The sequence below is a fragment of the Macaca fascicularis genome, chromosome 7, assembly GCF_037993035.2.
Source record: "Macaca fascicularis isolate 582-1 chromosome 7, T2T-MFA8v1.1".
Taxonomy (NCBI): Eukaryota; Metazoa; Chordata; class Mammalia; order Primates; family Cercopithecidae; genus Macaca; species Macaca fascicularis.
This window is the reverse complement of record NC_088381.1, coordinates 75663998-75684788: the sequence shown is the minus strand read 5'-3', so window position 1 is coordinate 75684788 and position 20791 is coordinate 75663998. Positions and strand designations below refer to the sequence as shown.

The following is a 20791-nucleotide window of genomic DNA, read 5'->3' as shown; positions in this document are numbered from 1 at the left end:
GCCCTATCTCTACTAAAAATATAAAAAATTAGCTGGGCTTGGTGGCAGGCACCTGTAATCCCAGCTTCTGGGGAGGCTGAGGCATGGAAATTGCTTAAACCAGGGAGGTGGAAGTGGCAGTGAGCTGAGATCACGCCATCCCACTCCAGCCTGGGCAACAGAGCGAGACTCCCTCTCAAAGAAAAACAACCTCAATGAGCTTGTTAAGCAAACAGAAACTAACACTTACCTACAATTAGAAGTTAACCAGAAGCTTTCAAAAACATATTAGTTGACAAGGAAGTCAAGAAAAAGAGGAAAATTATGTATGTGATCCGTAATAGTAAAATATATCAAAATCAAGGTAAAATTAGAAATAGAGGCATTTTCTAAATTAAATTCAAGGCTGCCAGATTAGAAGGACAATATCAATATAATACAATCTCTTTTCCATTAATGTTTAAAACTGGTCCTATGCTGACCTATAAATTTGTCCCACTGATGAAATGGAATCTGAAAATTGGGATACAGATACTGTGGGAAGAATGATAAAATTGAACTTAATTGTAGCAACAGTCTAGTCTCTGGACCAGGCCCAAGAAAACAAAACAGAAGCATACTCAAGTAGGATTAACAATTCATTTAGCAAGGGGTGAGAAGGCCTATTGTAATTGAGTGGTTTTCAGTCTCTGGAGTACATGGAATCACCCAGAAGCTTATCCACACCCACACTTTTCAGATAGTCTGATTTGTTAGGCCTGAGCCAAGGCCCAATTCTGATATTTTTGCTTGTTAATTTGCTGATACATGCAAAGACCAAAGACTAAGAACAATTGCTTGAACATAGTGACAACCTCTACCTGGAATAGGCCAAATCCTAATTACCCTGATTCCTATACCAACAGTTCCCAAACTGGTGTACTACAGAGTCTTGCGAATGCTCCTTAAAAAAACAAAACAAAACAACAACAACAACAAAAACAAAAACCCACAATCATGGCCATATAAATTCATTGTTCTGAGAAGTCCTGTTGAATTTACCAAGCGTTTCCAAACTTATTTATTAATTTGTTACCTCTGTTACATGTATTTATTACATTTTTAACCTGGTAACTGTTAATAACCCCAAACTTATAGAAACAATGCCCCAAGGATGTTCGGTGATATTACTGTTACCCTGTTGGAAACGTACAGAACAGTCATAACATGTACGCCATTGATTAATTAATTAATTAATTTTATTTTTTTTTATTTTTTTGAGATGGAGTCTTGTTCTGTTACCCAAGCTGGAATGCAGTGGCACAATCTCGGCTCATGCAACCTCCAACTCCCAGGTTCAGGTGATTCTCCTGCCTCAGCCTCCTGAGTAGCTGGGACTAGAGGTATGTGCCACCACGCCTGGCTAATTTTTTGTATTTTTAGGAGAGACAAAGTTTTACCTTATAGGCTGGTCTCGAACCCTTGACCTCAAATGATCCAGCCACCTCGGTCCCCCAAAGTGCTAGGATTACAGTCATGGGCCATCGTGCCCAGCCTTCCATAAGGCATTTAAAGGCTCTTCCAAAGGCACAATCAACAGACTTCCCAAAAGTCAGTGGCAAGATCTCTAGACTCAGACCTGCCTTCAAATTCTAACTCCCCGCAACCCAAAGCCAATCAATTGTCCTACCAGAATAACATCAAATCGCAATTAGTACGTGGTCCTCGAATTCTTCAGATCCGCTCCAAAGAGATATATACTATTAACAGTGGAAATATTGTGAACTGAAGGCTTTAACAGATAACAATAATCAAAAGAATTCTCATGGGTAAATGATTATACATAAAATATATTTCTCACCAACAAAAGCCTCTATAAATTTCAGACTGATCTGATGACAAATTTACTTATTTTATAAATGCATAATTACGTCAAACAAATGCCACTACAAAGGTCTGAATACAGTCTCTGAGTCTAAGGTCCTCCCCATCTTCTCCTCCATTTCACATTTGATTATACATATATTTGAGAGAACATCACTCATTATTTCTTTTGGGAGTATTATCAGATATTATCCAATACTTTGGGAATTATCAAAAGTAATTGATTAGAAGTCAATGGCACTATGTATACTAAAAGAGTAGGATCCTCATCAGTAGATAGAGGCATATAAGTATAAACATATTACATCTACGAAGTGTCAATATCAGGTGGCGGTTCCGAAGCCAAAGTGGTGGTTGGATGCAAAGTGGAGTTTTAATTAGCAAATGAGGCAGATACAGAGAAATGTAGATTCAATAACAATGTGAAGACCATGAAAGCCTGTGGCTCTAAAGAATGTTGAGCCATAGAGTCCATTGGAGATAGTAAAGGGGGCCTGGAAATACTCAGAGGCTTGTAGAAGGGTAAAGTAAATACCTAAGGTAGTTGTGATGGATAGTCCTTGAAGTATTTGCTTTTTGACTACCTTCTATCAGGCTGTGTTCAACCTTGAAAGTTTCTTGAGGGCAAGAATCAAGTCTTTTACAGCTTCTAGCATGCCTCCGTGTACCCAACAGGTCCTCAATAAATAGTTACCTTACTTTGTCATAAAATGTAGGACATCCTTAGCTGTACAGCACGATGTGATTTGATCACACCCAATCTATCAGTGGAGAATAACAGCATTGAATCAGTTTAAAAACAACACTCCCTATTTCCTTTTCACTTTCATAGTATATTCGTTTGGTTTCTAGTAATGTTGGTTCTATCCATATGTTTTTAGATAATAGTACAAAGTGTGTCATGCCTAAGCAAAATTATACCAAGAATTTTATGGGGGAAAAGCTAATGCACTGCTTTTAGTTTTGATTAAGATTTTACATGTTTGAAAATATAAATTCAGATATTGGACAGTGAGGGTTTCATTTTGGAGGTTGGAGATTGAACCTCTTTGGTGGGGTAAGACTGGTAGATTCCTTTGGCTACTTGTGAATCAGGGTGGGGAGAATATGCAAGTTTACCAAATCTTACAAATTCTCACAGTGCTTAGTTTTGTGACTGCACAAAAACTGGAATTGTTTTTCCTAGGTCTCAGTGGAGAAATGTAAGCTGTGAGTTTAGCATCCTGTTTACTGTGTTTTGGCCAGGGTTTTGCAAGTTTTTGTGGAGACCATTATATTACTTTCCTTATCCTGTTTGTAACATATATGTATATCAATATGCTTCCTTGTGTTTTACTAGGGTAAAATTCTATCTTGCATATAGAGAAATAAGTCTATTAGAGTGAATTAAAAGAAATCTTTAGTCTGAGGTGGCAGCCTTGTCTAATGGACCGTATGTTTAAACCTCGTTAATACATCACACTAGAGCCCAGCGTATTGGTGTGTGCCTGTAATTCCAGCCACTTGGGAGGCTGAGTTAGGAGGATTGCTTGAACCTAGGAGATTCAGACCAGCCTGGGCTACATAATGAGACCCCATCTCAGTCAATCAACCCATCAATCGTTTACACTAAAAGACCAAGATCTTTCTGGCTCTTTTAGAATGTTAGAATTCTAACAAATGTCTGTGTGTCTAAAACAATGAAAAAGGTTTACAACAGAGTTACAGCAGTCATCAGAGAAAAATCATGGAAAAATTGCAAATCTATACAAGTTGTGAATTGCTATCACTGCAGTTGAAATCTAACGTTATGGCCGGGCGCGGTGGCTCAAGCCTGTAATCCCAGCACTTTGGGAGGCCGAGACGGGCGGATCACGAGGTCATGAGATCGAGACCATCCTGGCTAACACCGTGAAACCCCGTCTCTACTAAAAATACAAAAAACTAGCCGGGCGAGGTGGCGGGCGCCTGTAGTCCCAGCTACTCCGGAGGCTGAGGCAGGAGAATGGCGTAAACCCGGGAGGCGGAGCTTGCAGTGAGCTGAGATCCGGCCACTGCACTCCAGCCCGGGCTACAGAGCAAGACTCCGTCTCAAAAAAAAAAAAAAAAAAAAAAAAGAAATCTAACGTTATTTTTGTACAGTCTTTTTTGGTGTATCTGTGTTTAATAATAACTTGTTTGTAAATTTAGAGGGCTGTACCTAGGATTTACTCTTAGAGACCTTGATGTTGAGGGGCTTAGAGATTAATGGAAGAGACAACTAGAAACCAAGAATTCAATGCAAAGAGTGAGGTTCTGCAGTACAGGGTGTATACAGGGTGCAGAGAAGTGCTGTGGCACCATGTTCTGGCCTCATCTTCTACTGCTCTAGACTTCCTAAGTGCCACTTCCTGAACCTACCTGTTTTTTTCCAGCATCTAGACCTCTCTCTGTACGCCCCGTTCTCTCTCCTTGCAAGCCTTTTCCACACCTTATGTGTCTGGTGAAGTTCTGTTTCTTCAAAAGCTTCTTGAAGCCTGCCTCTAGCTCATCCAAGTAATTGTTTTGTCTACATCTCTGCTCTTTCTTTATAAATGATTACAGTCAATTCTTATTATTTGCAGTAGTAATATTCTATAAAGTTGCCTGGAACACTAAATTAATCAAACACTAAGCCCTTGTTTCCAGGGTCAGTATGTACATATGTACATATCTCACATAGGTTATAATCTTAATTCCAAAAAACTACTCATCCTGATAGATTGAATTTTTTTCTTTCCAAGAGAATAAGGGGAGTACAGAAGTGTTAAGTGATTTGCTTGAGGCCGCTCCACTAACAGGTGCCAGAGGTAAGATTCAGACCCCGTCCAATTGGCCCCAGAGGCACAGCTTCTTGCACCACACTACACGGCCCTCTACTGTCTCTGTCCTCAGGTCATATTTGTGTGAGAACTGAAACAAGAAGACCGAGGGACACCTTATTTGACCTTAGCTTGGGACGTGTGCAAGGAGTGACAGAATTTTCACTACTATGTGCACATCCATGAATCACCTTGAAAGCTCCACAGGTATTAATTTGGGGATTACAAAGACATTTCAGCAAGTAAGCAAATTAGCAAATGTGGGATCCACAAATAATGAGGGTCAACTGTATTCGTAAGTGATTACTAGGGTCTCTTTCATGGTAATCCCTTCCCCCAAGAGTGTGAAATGTTTCTTTAGCTTCTTTGATAGTTCATGTATTTATTAAGTACTTACTATAAACCAGACTCTGCTTTAATTTGTGGTGAACAACCTAGAGATTAAGTTCTGCCCTGTGGATTTTATATTAGAGTAAGAAAAAGAGATAACTAAGACTGGAGCTCAGGGGTGAGGCCCAGGTTGGAATTATAGATTCACTTGACCAAGGTGAAACCCGATGTGTCCCCTTGTACTTCACATTCAAAGACACACTTTTAGAACATTTCTCTTCTAGAGCATTTCTCTTCTATTCTTGTGTATAAACTCTTCCTTTTCAGCCTCTCTCCATTGATGTATGTCAATCCATACTTGTGTTTTGTTGATTTTGAGGCCACTTGCCCATGTAACTGGCAGGACATTGAAGAAGAATCATACCGACCGGGTTCTGCTACCTAACAGCTGAGTTGCTTGGGTCAAGCTCCTGGACTTCTGAGCCTGTTTCCTAATTTCAACAGTGGTGATATGATATGTTAGGCCCTGGTGGGTTGCAAGGAAGAGGCACACACATATCACCTTTGATGATGAGGGCCCAATGTTCACTTGGATGGAAAGTCATCCAAACAGTGGTATTGTCTCGGGCCCTAGTACTTTCAAAACCTCACACAATATTAATTTAGCAGTATTTAGGATAAGTTTTGAGCTCTGAGGACCTATACTGTAGTTATTTCTTCATATGGTTGTTTTCCATACTGGATGATGAGCTCCATAAAGGAAGGGTCTACAGTTTCTTCTTTCTATCCTAGGCACTCAGTTCAGTGACTGACACATAGTAATAGAGGCACAAATGTTTCAAGAGTTGAGGAATTTTCAACTCTTACTGAAAGAATAGGAAGATACAAAGACTTCTCAGAGAAGGTATTTAAGCTGATTTTTTTTTTTTTTTTTTTTTTTTTTTTTTTGAGATGAAGTCTCGCTCTGTCGCCAAAGATGGAGTGAAATGGTGTGATCTCAGCTCACTGCAACCTCTGCTTCCCAGGTTCAAGCAATTCTTCTGCCTCAGTCTCCTGAGTAGCTGGGATTACAAATATAGGACAGACTGAAGGAATGTATCCAGCTTAATTTGAGTTAACATTTTTTGAAATTTTATATTGCAAAAATAGTAAATATTCACTCTTTTGAAACTAGAAAGAATTGATAGGCAAAGAGGGCTGTCTACAAAGCACTCCATAGATCCACCATACTGAGACAATGCTTAACGCTTTGATGGATTTATTGTATACTTTCTATGCATATAAGTGTATTATATACATACATGTGCATGCTTAAATAGAAAGATTTCTCCTTGGTGTTCTGTTTATCCATTTATTGTTTTGAAGTAAATCCCCAAAGAGCACATTTGCTTTGCCCAAGGGAGTCTTTTGCTACATCCTGCTGTACATTATGAAAACTAAAAAGGGGGCTAACATTTCAGCCTTGTGACCTTGTGGTGATTCAAATAGAGGTTTCATCAAAGGCAGATTCAGAAATGAAGTTGGTGTGTGTAGGTGGTTTTGTTTGTCATTATTTTTACTAATAGTATGATAGTGATGACTTCAGTGTCCACCAACAGGGAACTGGTTAAGTAAACCGTGGAACATTCTAACGGTGAATACTGTGCAGTTGTAAAGAAGAATGAGAAAGACCTCTGTACTCATGTAGAAAAACTCACATATATAGTGTGGGTGTTATAAAAGGAACAAGGAATGGCATCATATGAATGGTATGCTACTTTTTGTGTTGAGAGAGAAGAGTAGAATAAGAATATACATGTGTATTTGCAAAGATAAATTCTGAAATGATATATAAGAGACCAATTAAAAGTGTTTGGCTGTGGAAGGAGAATAAGACTGTGAATGAGATTTTGCCACATACATTCATAGATAGTTATATTTAAAAATTTTGTGAACTATGTATTTGTACACATGACCCTTTTAAAAATAAGTGAATGAGGAAATGAAGTAGGATGATAAGAAAGAGATAAGAACAAAGGATCTAAGGGCCTGCCCATCATTTCAGTACCGTGAATATTAATACATAACAATAGCAGCAAAAATTGGAAGAGTAGCCCCAGGATGTCAGCCTTTCCTTTGTCTTTTCCTCAATTTCACATATTTAAAAAATCTGAGAACAATAAAACAATTTGAAATAAAAATGTCTCCAGATCTCTTAAAAGGAAGATGGGGCAGTGTTATGTAGTGCACTTCCCAAAAATGGGCTGATTTACCTCAAGAGACAGGGATTCTAACCTCCACGGGAACCTACATGGGAAACATACAGCAGAAAAACTGAGAAAAAGAAGAGATTTAAATACAGATACATGAAAATAGCAATTCTCCCTGATTGTATAGGAAGTCATTCCTTTTGTAATAATTTGAATGACAAATATTAAGAAAAATCTTTAATTTGCCACTCAAACATTCTGGTTTGTTGCTTTTTATAAGTTTTTATGCATATAAACCTTTTTAAAGGTAGAATCATAATACTTTTGTCACTTACTATATTTTGGGCATATTTCTGTGGCAGTCAATATATCCTGGCATCATCATTTTTAACAGCTGGATGTATATTAAGTTAATCATTGCCACTCTAGAGGTGAATTTTCCTATATATACATTTTAATAGACTTGACCAAACATTTTTGGACTGAATTCGTAGAAGTAGAATTTCTGGAGGAAAATAATTTTTAGGGTTTTTAATCAAAATTTTCAAATTATCCTCCAGGAAGTGACTCAGGTTATACTCCCACCAACAAGGACAGAGCTCCAGGTTCCCCCTTCCATGTGTCATCTTTTCTGCCTTTATACAGAAAATGTCATTGTTTTCATGACATTTCTTTGATTTCTAGTGCTTTTGAATCTTTTTATATACCAGTGTCCATTTTTACTCTCATGAGAAGTGCCACTTTCTCCATTGCCTTTTCTCGGTTGAAAATCATTTGGTTTTTTTGTTTTGTTTTTTGTTTTGTTTTTCTTAGTAATTTTAAAGATTGCTTTATAGACTAAGGATGTAAAACTTTTATATGTCGATGAGGTTACAAAAACTTTCTCCCAGTAAGTAATTTGTCATTTCATTTTTCCTTCTTTTCTTTTATTTTCCCTTCCCTTCCCTTTCCTTTCCTTTACTTTCCTCTTTCTTTTTTCCTCGTTTCTTTCTTTCTCTCTTTCGTCATTCTTTCTTTCCTTCTTCTTCCTTGCTTCCTTCCTTGCCATTCTGTTTTTTTTCCTCTTTTTCACTCTCTTTCTCTCTCCCCTTCTATGTTCTTTCCTCTTTCTTTCTTTTTCTTTCCCTCTTTCTTTCTCTCTTTACCTCTCTCTTTCTTCCTTTCCTTTCTTTCTCTTTCTTTGTTCCCTCCCTCCCTCCTTCCTTCCTTCTCTCCTTCTTTCTCTCTTTTCTTTCTTTCACTAGCCAACCTCCAAAGTCACATTTCACTTAATTTTTATCCTGCCAAATTTGAAAGCCTTTTAACTGAGTGATTTTAGTGTAAACAGGAGCAGGAGAAAATATAATGATCTAAGTTTCATTCTGTCACCCAGGCTGGAGTGCAGTGCCATAATCATAGCTACTGCAGCCTTGAACTCCTGGACTGGAACTTTTTGGTTCTGCATCTTTGCAGGTATACAAAATGTGCCTACCAGGAATCTGCTTTATATCCATTGAAAGCAAGAAATAATACAGTAAAACTTAGCCTGGCTAGAGGCTTTGAAACAATGGTGTATTCTGGTTTAATTCTAATAACTTGGAAATATGAAGGTGAAAAAAACTTCAACACTTAAATTTCCTGTTGAATGCAATTGGAAAATATAGCCAATGATTCCACTTTTCTTCTCTAGTAAGGTTGGACATTCCGATCTACTTGGTGTTTTATTATAGAACTGCTAGTGTGCCTGAGTCTCACATTGTGGAGATACTTTTTTAAAACTTGAGATGTAAAAGGATGTCAATGGTTTTGTATGAGATCAGCCTGGATGAGAACTGACACTTATAAATATATGTTTTAGACTAAGTCTCTGATTGCCACTTGCTTTCTTATTGAACTCACAAAAATAAAAGACACTGGATACAGGGTGGGAGTAGGAAGGAGATTTATGTCTTTTCATTGCATGTCATTGTTGCATAACAAGGCAGAACGTATGTTATATCTGGCTTTGGACCTACAGAAGGAAACATATTTTTCTACCTGCCGTATGCCAGAGGTTCTTGAACACCTGGAGGGACTACTGCAGCACAGGTTGCTGAACCCTACTCCAGAGTTTCTGATTCACCAGGTCCAGGATGGGGCCTGAGGATTTGCACTTATGAAAAGATCTCAGGTGCTGCTGGTGCTGCTAGTCCATAGACTACATTTTGAGAATCACTCTTGTCTATTAACTGTAAATTGTAGAACTCTAGAAAAAACGTTTAATTTGCTCTGGGATAAGAAGCACACAAGTTATGGAGAAAATCATGAAAGATTCAACCCATGATCCCAGCCTAGTGTGGAATTCAGCTAATAAGCAGTACACAGTGAGGTAACATAATTATTGGTTTTCAAGATTGCAAAGCACAGTGTCAAGTGAGAAATTCAGTTTCATTTGCAAGGCTTAGAGAGGCCAGGTGATTCTAGAATAATGGGACTTGTATTTCTCTTAAACCAGTAGAGAGCTTCAAGTGCTTATTAAATTGAAAGCTCTGTGTTCTTCCTTATTTTCTATTTTATTTTATTTTATTTTACATCTTTTGAGATGGAGTCTTACTCTGTCGCCCAGGCTGAAGTCCAGTGGCATGAGCTTGGCTCACTGCAACCTCCGTCTCCTGGGTTCAAGTAATTCTCCTGCCTCAGCCTCCCAAATAGCTGGGATTACAGGCACCTACCACCACACCTGGCTAGTTTTTGTATTTTTAGTAAAGACAGGGTTTCGTCATGTTGGCCAGGTTGGTCTTGAACTCCTGACCGCAGACGATCCGCCCACCTCGGCCTCCCAAAGTGATGGCATTACAGCTGTGAGCCACCGCACCCAGCCCAAAAGCTTTGTGTTTTTAAAGATATCAGACAGATTTCTCATTTAAAAAACAAAAAATCTTAATAATGTAGGAGAATAAGAGAAATGTTCTTCCAAAAAAGAGAAATCATTGTGATTATTTTGTATTATTGGAATGTTGGTACTATAGTCTGCTTCATTAATCATCAAGCATTTTCCATTTTTCTAGGATCTGTATCTCAGTGAAGGTGATACTGGTAATTCTTGTACACTATTTGAAGATGAAAAATATAGGCCAAAATCATAGACTTTGCATAGAAGCTGGATAATGAAGACAGCTCTGGAGGAAAACATAGATACACACACACAGACACACGTATATATAAAGTATACACATGTATAGTTTTTTAAGTTTTTTTTTTACAGTTTGAAAGCTTTTAAAGCAAAAGCCAGCCCCTCCCCTCTCCGAGTGGGCGGCCCCTCCTCTCTCTCTGAGTGGGCAGGAACAGTAGCTGCATGGGCAGCTTTCCTTGTGATGCCACAGGTCCCTCTGGACACCCTGTTGCCTGGCCACACCTCCTTTCCCTTTCATCTTTCTCACTGACCAATGGGCTTGGAGCATTAAGGCCACGCCCCTCTTCTGAGTTCTAGTGGGGCCCTGGTTACGCCTCCTCTGGCTCAGTTGCACAGCGGCCTGGTAGGTGACTGGAGGCATTCAGCCGTGCTCACTGGGATTTCGCTGATGTGACCCCCAACCCCGCCTCCCTCCGCACCCCATGATGTCAGAAAAAACACGGCAGGGAAAATTCACCGCAGCCAAGAAAAAGGTAAAACGCACCAGGTCATAGCCCCCAACCCAGTCACAGATCCCCTCCGAGGACAAGACCATTGCCAGAGTCCAAACTACTCCTGAGGCATACCGGACTGAGCCCCCCAACACCAGCGAATCTGGGCTCCCCCCACCAAATTCTTGTCAGTCAGCCCAACCTCTTCAGCAAGAAGCCCAATCCCTCCCTTGCTGATCTTTACCCCAGGGTGACTTTTGGCTGGCAGCTTCTGGGGCTCCGAGCTCCAAACTCGGCCCTCACCTACTGCTGCCCCAAGCCCGACCTCCCTGAGCTCTTTGGGCCTCCGTCTCCCAGGACCTGGGTCCCCTAGCCCCAGGCAACACACTCACCCGTCGTCCCTGGGTGACTTTAGGCTGGTGACTCCCGGGGCTCCCTACTGCAGACTCTGCCCTCCCCTGCTGCCCCAAGCTCGACCTCCCTGGGCTCCTTCGGCTGGTGTCTCCAAGGACCTGGGTCTGAACCCTGTGTTTCCCTCCCCCATCGTGGAATTGGTGACTTGGGCATCACGCTGATGTGATCCCCTCTCCTGGGAGGAATGGAATGTGGTGATGTCACAGTCCCCCTAGGAACTGTCATTACTGCTGCAAGACCAACCTTTCATCTTACAACCCAATTCCCTAAGTTTTCTCACCCCATTTCCTGTTCCTCTGGTCACAGCACAAATTTCCAGTTGGAAGGGGAATGGGGACTATGGGACCCAGGAACAAGAGGTTTCAGGCTGCCTTACTCGCTTCACATAGACATTGACAGTGGGAAAAGCCTGCACTTCCCCTGTGTGCTCAAAACGTTGACAGTATCTCTGGGTGGCCATGGGAGAACGGGTTTGGTTTGGTTTTCTCCCAGGCTTCTACTTTGCAGAGAGACCTTAACATTCTTTTCTGAGTTCTCCACAGTTCTGGGACCAGACTGTCCTTCAGTCAGTGGTCTCTGAAGTGAGATTTGCTCATCTTCAGTGGAGTAGATCTTGGGAAGCTGAACTACATAGCTTGAATGTTCCTTATATCATCTCTGGGGTACTTTGAGTGCCACAGGATGAATGTGGGACATCTTTCTGAAGCATCATTTTCCCTTGATTCTCTTCAGATCAAACATTAATGTACTTAGGGATGATAGTCACATAGGTTTCGAAGTATATACCAGACTTCTCTCTGAAATCAGGCTTGGGTTGTCCTCTTTCTGAAAAATTCCCAGATTTAAAAAAAAGCTGCCTCCTGCCATGAGGACACATTGATATGCAAGTGTGAGAGGTACTGGTGCACTTCTTCACACTAACGGACATGTGAGGATGTATGACTCTAAACCATGCAGTTCCTGCCTGCTTCATGTTTACTGTTCTAACTCTGCCCCTGGTAGCTGCTGATTCATGGCAAAACCCCAGACGTTGGAGTCAGAAGACTGAGCTTAAGTTCCAGTATTGCCTTTTTCTTTTTTTTTCTAACCATGATATCAATCCCTCTCAGTCACTAAATGATTGTGACAACACCATGTACAGTTGGTGGTGGCGTTAAATCAGATGGTGTATAAGAGTATTTTGTCAAAACTGTGAAGGAGGAGGTGGCTATAGGGGCTGATAGTTCTCATGAGTGTCACTGCTCTTCTTTCCCACAGTTAAAAGAATATTGGAAGAGGAAGAGCCCTGGCGTTCCAGCAGGAGCTAACAGGAAAAAGAAAATCAATGGCAGTAGCCCTGACACAGCCGCTTTTGGTGGTTACCACTCACCTGCGGATGTGAGTCTTGGCTGGCCAGGCTCCTGGGGACAGGGGGCCCAAGGGGCAGTAGAGGATAATTGTTAAGATGTGGATGGACTGTTGGGTACTGGTTAAGAATTCTGGATTTGAATCCTGCCTCTCCATCTCCTAATGATTGATTAGAGATTAATTAGGATATGATTTAGGGCAAGTTGCTTGAGGTCTTCAGGCCTCTCTTTTCACATCTGTATAATAGAGGTGGTATTTTTTGACTTCCATTTATGAAGTTTAAATGAGATTTGTTATCGCTTTTATGTGAATCCTTAGTACATGGCCTGCTGTAAACACCCAGGACACTGAGGAAATGGTCACTGCTGTTTGATTTTCCTCATCCCCAGTCTCAAGGGGAAGCCAGGCCAAAGAGAAGAGCCACTTGCCATCAGGCTGTCCCTTTAGGAGTTACTGAAAGGACCCCAGGGTGGGATCGTGGGGAGATAAAAACCATGAGAGACGTTGGCACAAAGGAGTTATGGGACAAAGGGTGCAAGATAGGCAGAAAAGAAACTTTTGTCAGTTGATGGAGAAGAAAGGAAGTCAGAGGGCTTAGACACTGAGGGGGACAGAACATCTCCATGTGCACTCTCATCTCTTGTAGTCAGCAACAGGTGTCTACGGGGAGGGCCCTGTGTCATCTTCTACCCTGAAAGATCTAGAGGTAAGAGGCCCTGGGCCGAGGTTCAGTGACCCTGCAACCTCCTCCCACAGCAGGGGCTGGTTGCCCCTCTGCCAGCTGAGACAGCCCAGACACACCCCTCCCCAGCCCTAATGAGTGTTCTCTCTACCCCTCCCCGCAATCCTCCTCCAACTCGTCCTCTCTGCATGCACCTCAGAGCCAGTACCAAGAACTAGCAGGAGCCCCGGACTCAAAGCTCCACAATAATCAGTCAACTCAGTGGAAACATCCATTCACTGGGAAGAGTCTAGTGGGGTCCTCTGATTCCACGCTGACAATCCTGGACTCGTTTCCCCTTGGGGCCCTGAGGAAAGGGGCTGGGGCCCCTGGTGCCATGGGAAAATGGGGAGCTGGGGCACGAGGGCCTCACCTAGATGGACCCCAGAGCACAGAACGTGCAGCATGGCTCTTCTGCACTGCTCTCTTTGCTGACTCTCTCTTCTCCAGACACCCCTGCTCGAGTCCTTGCCACACACGCCCTGGGGTTCTTCCCTCTCAGGGAAGCACTAGCCTGTTTGTCAGGGTCCCGTATTTCTGTCCTGACTCAGTCCCTAATTTGCTTTTTGAGTCTGGACAAGCCTTCTCTCCTCCTTGGGCTCGTGTTTCTGGAGGAGGTAGAGAGTATCAAGGTCTCTGTTCGCTCTGGGAGTCTGAGATTTAAAGGCCCCTAGAATGGAAACCTCAGGGCCAAGGGCTCCTGTCTGTTCTTTTCTGTCTTCTATCTCCGCTGTGAAGAACCACACCTGGCCTGTAGGTGCTCAGCACATGTTTGTTGAATGAACGCACCTTTCTAAATCACAAGCTGGCAGAACAGGGGGGCCTTCCTCAAACTCTGTCTCTAGAGGTTCACCAGCCCCTATCACCAGGGCCCTTTCACCCTGGGCAGGTTCGCATATTGAAGGAGCAGAAGAAGCGTGAGATACATCGGGTACAGAAGCTTGGGAGGAGCTTGTTCAAACTCAAAAACCAGAGGGGTAAGATGGGGCTGGCGTGACCTGGGAGCAGGACTGGCATTAGAGGGCTGTGGGGGTGGCTTAGAATGCCCCAGGGAGGTGGGTGGATGGAAGGGCTTTGAGGCAGAGGGAGAGAGGTCTGTGCCAGGAGACTGCAAGCCTTGTCATCTGCTTCAGCCTTGGTGTCCCCATCAGCAAAGAGGGAGGAATGCCCGTTGTCAGCCACCCACAGTGCTCTCCATCTGAAAGTGGCTTGGAAGATTGGCTACCATCTGGGTGCGAGGAATCCTTAGCAGTGAGGCCAAGTTTGGGAAGCCTGAGAGGAGGAGCTCTGCACCAATGGGAGGTTTTTTTTTTGTTTTTTTTTTTTTGTGAGAATCCAGAGAACCTTATTGTCTGCTTCCTTTCTCAGCTGAACCCCGAGCCCCAGATCCCCCAGCAGGGCCCTCTGAGGTGGAGCAGCTACAAGATGAGACCAAACACCTAAGGAAGGAGCTGGAGAGTCTGGGAAGACAGCTCCAGGCCGAGGTGGAAAACAATCAGATGTTGAATCTCCTGAACAGGAGACAGGAGGAGAGGATACATGAGCAGGAGGAGAGGCTACATGAGCAGGAGGAGAGGATACATGAGCAGGAGGAGAGGATACGTGAGCAGGAGGAGAGGATACGTGAGCAGGAGGAGAGGATACGTGAGCAGGAGGAGAGGATACGTGAGCAGGAGGAGAAGCTACATGAGCAGGAGGAGAGGCTATCTGGGCAGGAGGAGAGGATACATGAGCAGGAGGAGAGGCTATCTGGGCAGGAGGAGAGGATACATGAGCAGGATGAGAGTCTATGGGAGCAGGAGTGGCTGCCAGAGCAGGAGAGGCTGCTGGAAGAGGTGAAAAAGCTGTTGGAACAGGAGAGACGGGAGGAGGAGGAGGAGAAGCTGCTAGATCATGAGAGGCTGCTGAACCAGGTAGAGAAGCTGCTGGAAGAGGAGAGGCTGCGGGAGCAGGATGAGAGGCTGCGGGAGGAGGAGAGGCTTCCAGAGCAGGAGAGGCTCTTGGAGCAGGTGGAGAAGCTATTGGAACAGGAGAGGTGGCAGGAGGAACAGGAGAGGCTGCTGGACCAGGGGAGGCTGCTGGACCAGGTGGAGGAACTGTTGGAACAGGAGAGGTTGCGGGAGCAGGATGAGAGACTACGGGAGCAGGAGAGGCTGCTGGAGCAGGTGGAGAAGCTTTTGGAACGGGAGAGGTGACAGGAGGAGCAGAAGAGGCTGCTGGAGGAGGAGCAGCTGCTGGACCAAGTGGAGGAGCTGCTGGAACAGGAGAGGCTGCGGGAGCAGGATCAGAGGCTGTGGGAGCAGGAGACACTGCGGGAGCTGGAGAGGCTGCGGGAGCTGGAGAGGATGCTGGAGCTGGGGTGGGAAGCCCTCTACGAGCAGCAGGCGGAGCCACACAGCAGCTTCGAGGAGCTGGTGGGTTCTCCCACCTGGGGAGTCTGCCCTCTTCCCTAGCCCTCCAGGCCTTTGTTTCCCCACCTGTAAAATGGGGCATTGTAGCCCTCACATGAAATGGTACTTCTAAAGGCACCTGTGAGCCAGAGCCCTGCTCTGATGGCTGTGGGAGAGAGGGGATGATTTTTCTTACCTGCCTCCACCCTTCCTGGTGCTATGGGAGGCAGACACCAAGTTCTGAGGTCTCCAGCTATAGTGGGTGGCCAATGATTGCTTCTCTCTGTCCAGAACAATGAGAACAAGAGCGCACTGCAGTTGGAGCCGCAAGTAAAGGAGCTGAAGACGCTGGGCGAGCTGAAAGACACGGTAACTTCTGACCCATCCAAGAAGGGCTGGGAGGCGGGCACCAGCCTCTGGGGAAGGGAGGTGCCAGGCCAGAGGCAGCTGCAGCCTGCGAGCAGGTGACCCCGGGGCAGTCCTATTACTGTTTCTTGCATCTTCCCCTCTGAGTTTTAGAGGTGGGGAGCCCTGGGCTCCCCCCAGGTCTGGATATCATCATCCCAGCTAGAGGCATGGAGCCCCCAGTCACAGTGGAAGAGACAGTGGTATAAGAGGCTCCTTATGTCGGGTGTGGTGGCTGACGCCTGTAGTCCCACCACTTTGGGAGGCTGAGGCAGGAGAATCACTTGAGGTCAGGAGTTTGAGACCAGCCTGGCTGACATGGCAAAACCTCATCTCTACTAAAATTTCAAAAAAAAAACATAATTACCTAGGCTTGGTGGTGCATGCCTGTCATCCCAGCTACTCAGGAGGCTGAGACACGAGAATCATTTAAGCCTGGGAGGTAGAGGTTGCAGTGAGCTGAGATCGCACCACTGGACTCCAGCCCGGGACACAGAGTGACACTGTCTCAAAACAAAACAAAACACAAAAACCAAAAAGTTCCTTAGATTCAAACTGGTTTCTGGACTCAGTTCTACTGGTTATCATTCAACTACTTTGCATTTCTAAGTCTCTGTTTCTTTAACTTCAAAAGGAAGTTAGCATTTTCTTTGCAGAGGTGCTGAGGATTACATGAGATAACACACGGAAAGAGTAGGCATGTAGTAGACTTAGCAGATGGTCGTTGGCTCCCCCTGTTTTCCACCAGTCTGTGGCCTACAGTTTAAATGATAGGGAAAAACATGTGAGATTTGAGGCTGGGGAAGGATGCACTGGGTTCCAGGCAAAGGAGGCAGTCTCTTAGGCCTGGAGCAAGGGACCAGGGGCCTGGGCAGGCCACAGAGCACCACAGTGCCCTTGCTACCCTATTAATGGGCCAGGAATCCGGAAGCCAGCTAGTAAATGCCCTCATGCCCAGGGTCTTCCTGCAGGTGGAGCTGAAGAGCCAAGAGGCTCAGAGTCTGCAGCAGCAGGGAGACCAGTACCTGTGTCACCTGCAGCAGTATGTGGTCGCTTAGCAGCAGCTGACCTCTGAGAAGGAGGTGCTGCACAGGCAGTTACTGCTGCAGACCCAGCTCATGCACCAGCTGCAGCAGCAGGAAGCTCAAGGCAAAGTGGTAGCTAAGATGGCCCACCAAAAGTTGCAGGAGACCCCGGGGAGGGAGTTGCTGAGGACAGGGCCCCGAGAAGGACAACCTGGCAACCTCCGTGCCTTCTCACCCTCTTTCCTGGCCTCTTAGGAGCACCTGGAAGCTACCAGCCAGCAGAAACAGCAGTTAAAGCCAGGTTGAGCCTCATGGTTCTCCCTGGGGAAGGTACGGGAGACCACGCGGAGGAAGAGGCGAGAGCCCCAGGAGGAAAGGGGGACTGTTAGCAGCATAGGATTGAGGAGTTAGAAGAGACCTTTAAGACAGCTGATCATTATGCCGACCGGGTGTCCACGCTAAGTTCGGTATCAATATGGTGACCTCCTGGGAGCAGGAGGCCATCAGGTTGCCTAAGGATGGGAGAACTGGCCCAGGTCAGAAAGGGAGCAGGTCAGGACTCCCGCACCAATCGGTAGTGGGACTGTGCCTGGGCAGTATAGCAAGATCTTGGTTCTTAAAAGTAATAATACAGAAGAGCTCATTCCCCTCTGGGAGTGGGCTGGCTCAGGGCTACACAGTGAGGGTGGGGGCAGAGGTGGACCCCCAGTACTTCCCTTGTTGGGTTGTCTGAGGACCCTTCTGGCCACTCCCTAGAAGAGATGGAGGAGGACATCTGGACAGTGAGGAGGAGGAGGCACCTCAGCCCATGCAGAACATCCCAGAGAACCGGGAGAGCTGGGAGGTCAGGTAAGCCTGACTTTCCCTGCCCCTACTTTGTCACCTTCCCCGGTGGTCCCTCCCAGATCCCCTTATGTTCTTGGTTTCCCTGCCTTCTGATTTCTGTGGACTTTCACTCCTTCTGGGAGCCAGTGGTCAAACACCATTTCACCTGTGACCAACAGGTGCACACTCTGAGCCTCAAGGGAAGGGGCTGCGCTCCACCTCCTTGCCCTGGTGGTTCTGTGTATGTCCCTACAAGAATAGTCACCTCTTGCCTTCAGGTGGCATTTTTGAACGACGCTGGAGCCAATGCCCAGGAATACCAAAGGGTGTGCTGCCAGCCCCTGGCTCACCCGGTGGCTGCATCCCAGAGGACCCCAGGGACTGGGGGTGAGTCTATGTGTGGGGAGACCCACCGAGCCCTGCAGGGGGCCACGAACGGCGTGGGTGGGGCAAGGCAGGTGGTTCCTGAGATGTGACCACATTATTTTGGCTTCAGGACGACTTTATGGAGGAGAAGGTGGACATGAAGGAGCATATGGAGAAACTAGAGCTTTCACTTCACTTTTACCTGACACATATAAATGACTAGGAATGACCTTCAGATAGTGTTTAGCATCTGTAACCTATCTGGCAATAATGTGTTCATCAGGGACGTCTGGATTAAATCACATACTGGCATATTTAAGCTGAATGTCAGTCTGAAAAATAAATGTGCTATATTACCTGAAATACCACTCTTTGTGTAGGAATTTTGTCATATGTTTAAGAAAAAGCTAAAAAGAATGGAAATCCTGTGACAATAACTTAAGTCTTTCTTCAAAGTGCATGCAGTCATTTGCAATACCTCATTCAGCCAAGTATTTGTTCTCTTCCTCATTCAGTATAAGGCAGCTTTCAATTTGCTTAGAAGGCAACATTAGAAGGTTAGAGTTCAGCAGAAACAGAATTTTAAAATGTGAGTTCAAACTGAATAAATGTGAATTTCTGTAGGAAGTGAAGAATCAAAATATCAATTTAAAGACTGCAATATATGATAATTATTTTTAAAGTCTTTGATTAAACCTGATACGTTTCTCTGAAATGAAAAAAATCAGTTCTAAAACAAAGCTGAGTTTTATAAATCATGAAAATGTAAATCAGCCCTATCCATAATACTTTCTCTAAAACTTTATCTTACAGTCACTTTCAAATAACTATTCAAAAACATAACTGCTATAATAATATCTTGAAATAAGTTAAAACATTTTAAAATACGAACACTGTAGTGTAAAACAAAGAATCTAGGGAAAAGGAAAAGTAGAGAGAGAAATGCCAATTCCAGTCCAAAGCTTTATTTGCCAAGTTTTCTTGGCAAATAATTTTACCAACTTATGATTTTTTGTAAACAGAATGTATAATGGAAATACTGACTTTTGTCTAAAGTGGCATTATTGACCTCTGTGATGCTACTATAATGTAATAAATTAGGAAATTGTTGCAAGGTGTGTGTCTTGAAAACTATAGTATTAAAAGTATTGAGACTGTGCAAATGTTGGGCACGCTTGTCATGAGATAACCGGTTTTTATTCTCACAAAATTGTAACTGTGTAAGTGTGTTTATTAAAAGAACATAAACTAAAAAAGTTACAGGAATTAAAAGTTGTGGGATGGAAAAGTTATGGGATAAATAATATGGTGGAAACATTGTGGCAACAAGTCCAAAAAAAGTAAAAAAAAAAAAAAAGTTGCATGAAAGGTTTTTTAAAAAAGTTATGAGAAGAAGTTATGGGAAAAAGTCATGGAATAAAAATAAATAAAAGCAGGCCCCTGTCAGCATAAGCCTGGAGAAGTGGGTCTGGAGTCTTCACCCCCACCATGTCCCTACAACCCCTTTCCAGTCACCTTTTTACCATTAGGTAGCAAGACAAGACGCCTGACTAATGGAGAGAGAAAAACAGACCCTTTACCACCTTGACCAAGGCTGAGTCCTTACATTTCTGGATGATGATGTTTGTTATTTAAGAGCCAGAGGTTGATAGATTTGGTTTGTTTGCAGGAGGTGCGATGGCCTCCTTACTCTCACCAAGGCAACTTTTCTCTCGGGGGCGCTCCCATCTTCTTACTCAGAGAGGCATCTGAGGCGGGACAGTGGAGCTAACTGTAGACCAGGCGAGGGCACAGGCTGCTAGGGGTGACCCGCCCTTCCCCCATGTATATACTGTATCTGTGTAACATTCTGTATGTATCGTACCTAGCGGAGGTTGCAACTGGCATATGAGGAAGAGGTTCTGATAGTTATTTGCAGCTGGGAAACTTATTTATTGCTAGCATAGGAGCGAGGAAGGAGGCAGGGATGGAGTCATGGCTCCCCGGTGATGGGACTCCTGTTTTCTTTGCTTTTTATTTGGGAATAAATGGATTTAGCTATACTGCTCAGCCTGGTATGTTCCCGTTTCCCTCAGTGGGTCCTGCAGTTTGTCCCATTGAAAGACGAGCCCCAGAGTGAGCATGTCCAGTTGGGCTGTTGGGAATCTTCCAGGCCTGTTGCCTGGATGCTGCCTGGTGACACCTGGTGGATTTCAACGGGACTGCCATGGTGCCTAATGGGCACAGTGCAGCCCTGACAGCCAACAGGTTCAGAAGACTGATCTAGCTGTGGCCGGGAAGAAAACACCAGCACCCGAGGGCACTGACTTTCACCCACCCCAGGTGTCTTCCATTCCGTCCCCCTGCCTCGCTCTCCTGTCTGCACCGGGTGGCCTGTCTGTCCCTCCAGAGTGCAGGCTGCCCCGCAGGCTCCCTCCAGATTGAGTTCACGGCCCTGCCCCCTAGTGGCCAGATCCGGCTTCACAGGATAAGAACCAGCTAAGCTCCAGGGACTTTCTAGGAAAAGTGTCCCTTGGAAACGGTGTGACCTTTTCAC

At 44.5% G+C, this 20791-nt stretch overlaps 1 protein-coding gene and 1 long non-coding RNA gene across 2 annotated transcripts; both read left to right on the top strand.

Annotated features, from left to right (window-relative positions):
• Nucleotides 1-1238: 1238 nt before the first annotated feature.
• On the top strand, nucleotides 1239-8729 carry LOC141407245 (uncharacterized). Its single transcript, XR_012415464.1, has 2 exons — nucleotides 1239-1361; nucleotides 8553-8729. It is a non-coding gene; the product is annotated as an uncharacterized lncRNA (long non-coding RNA).
• Nucleotides 8730-10657: 1928 nt separating this feature from the next.
• Nucleotides 10658-19373, top strand: LOC102117519 (uncharacterized). Its single transcript, XM_073996785.1, is given in 9 exon segments — nucleotides 10658-10804; nucleotides 12434-12553; nucleotides 13170-13229; nucleotides 14134-14221; nucleotides 14613-15658; nucleotides 15926-16003; nucleotides 17824-17913; nucleotides 18168-18276; nucleotides 18386-19373. Coding segments are annotated over 7 exon segments (1470 nt in total). The 5' UTR covers nucleotides 10658-10753; the 3' UTR covers nucleotides 17851-17913; nucleotides 18168-18276; nucleotides 18386-19373.
• Nucleotides 19374-20791: the final 1418 nt, after the last annotated feature.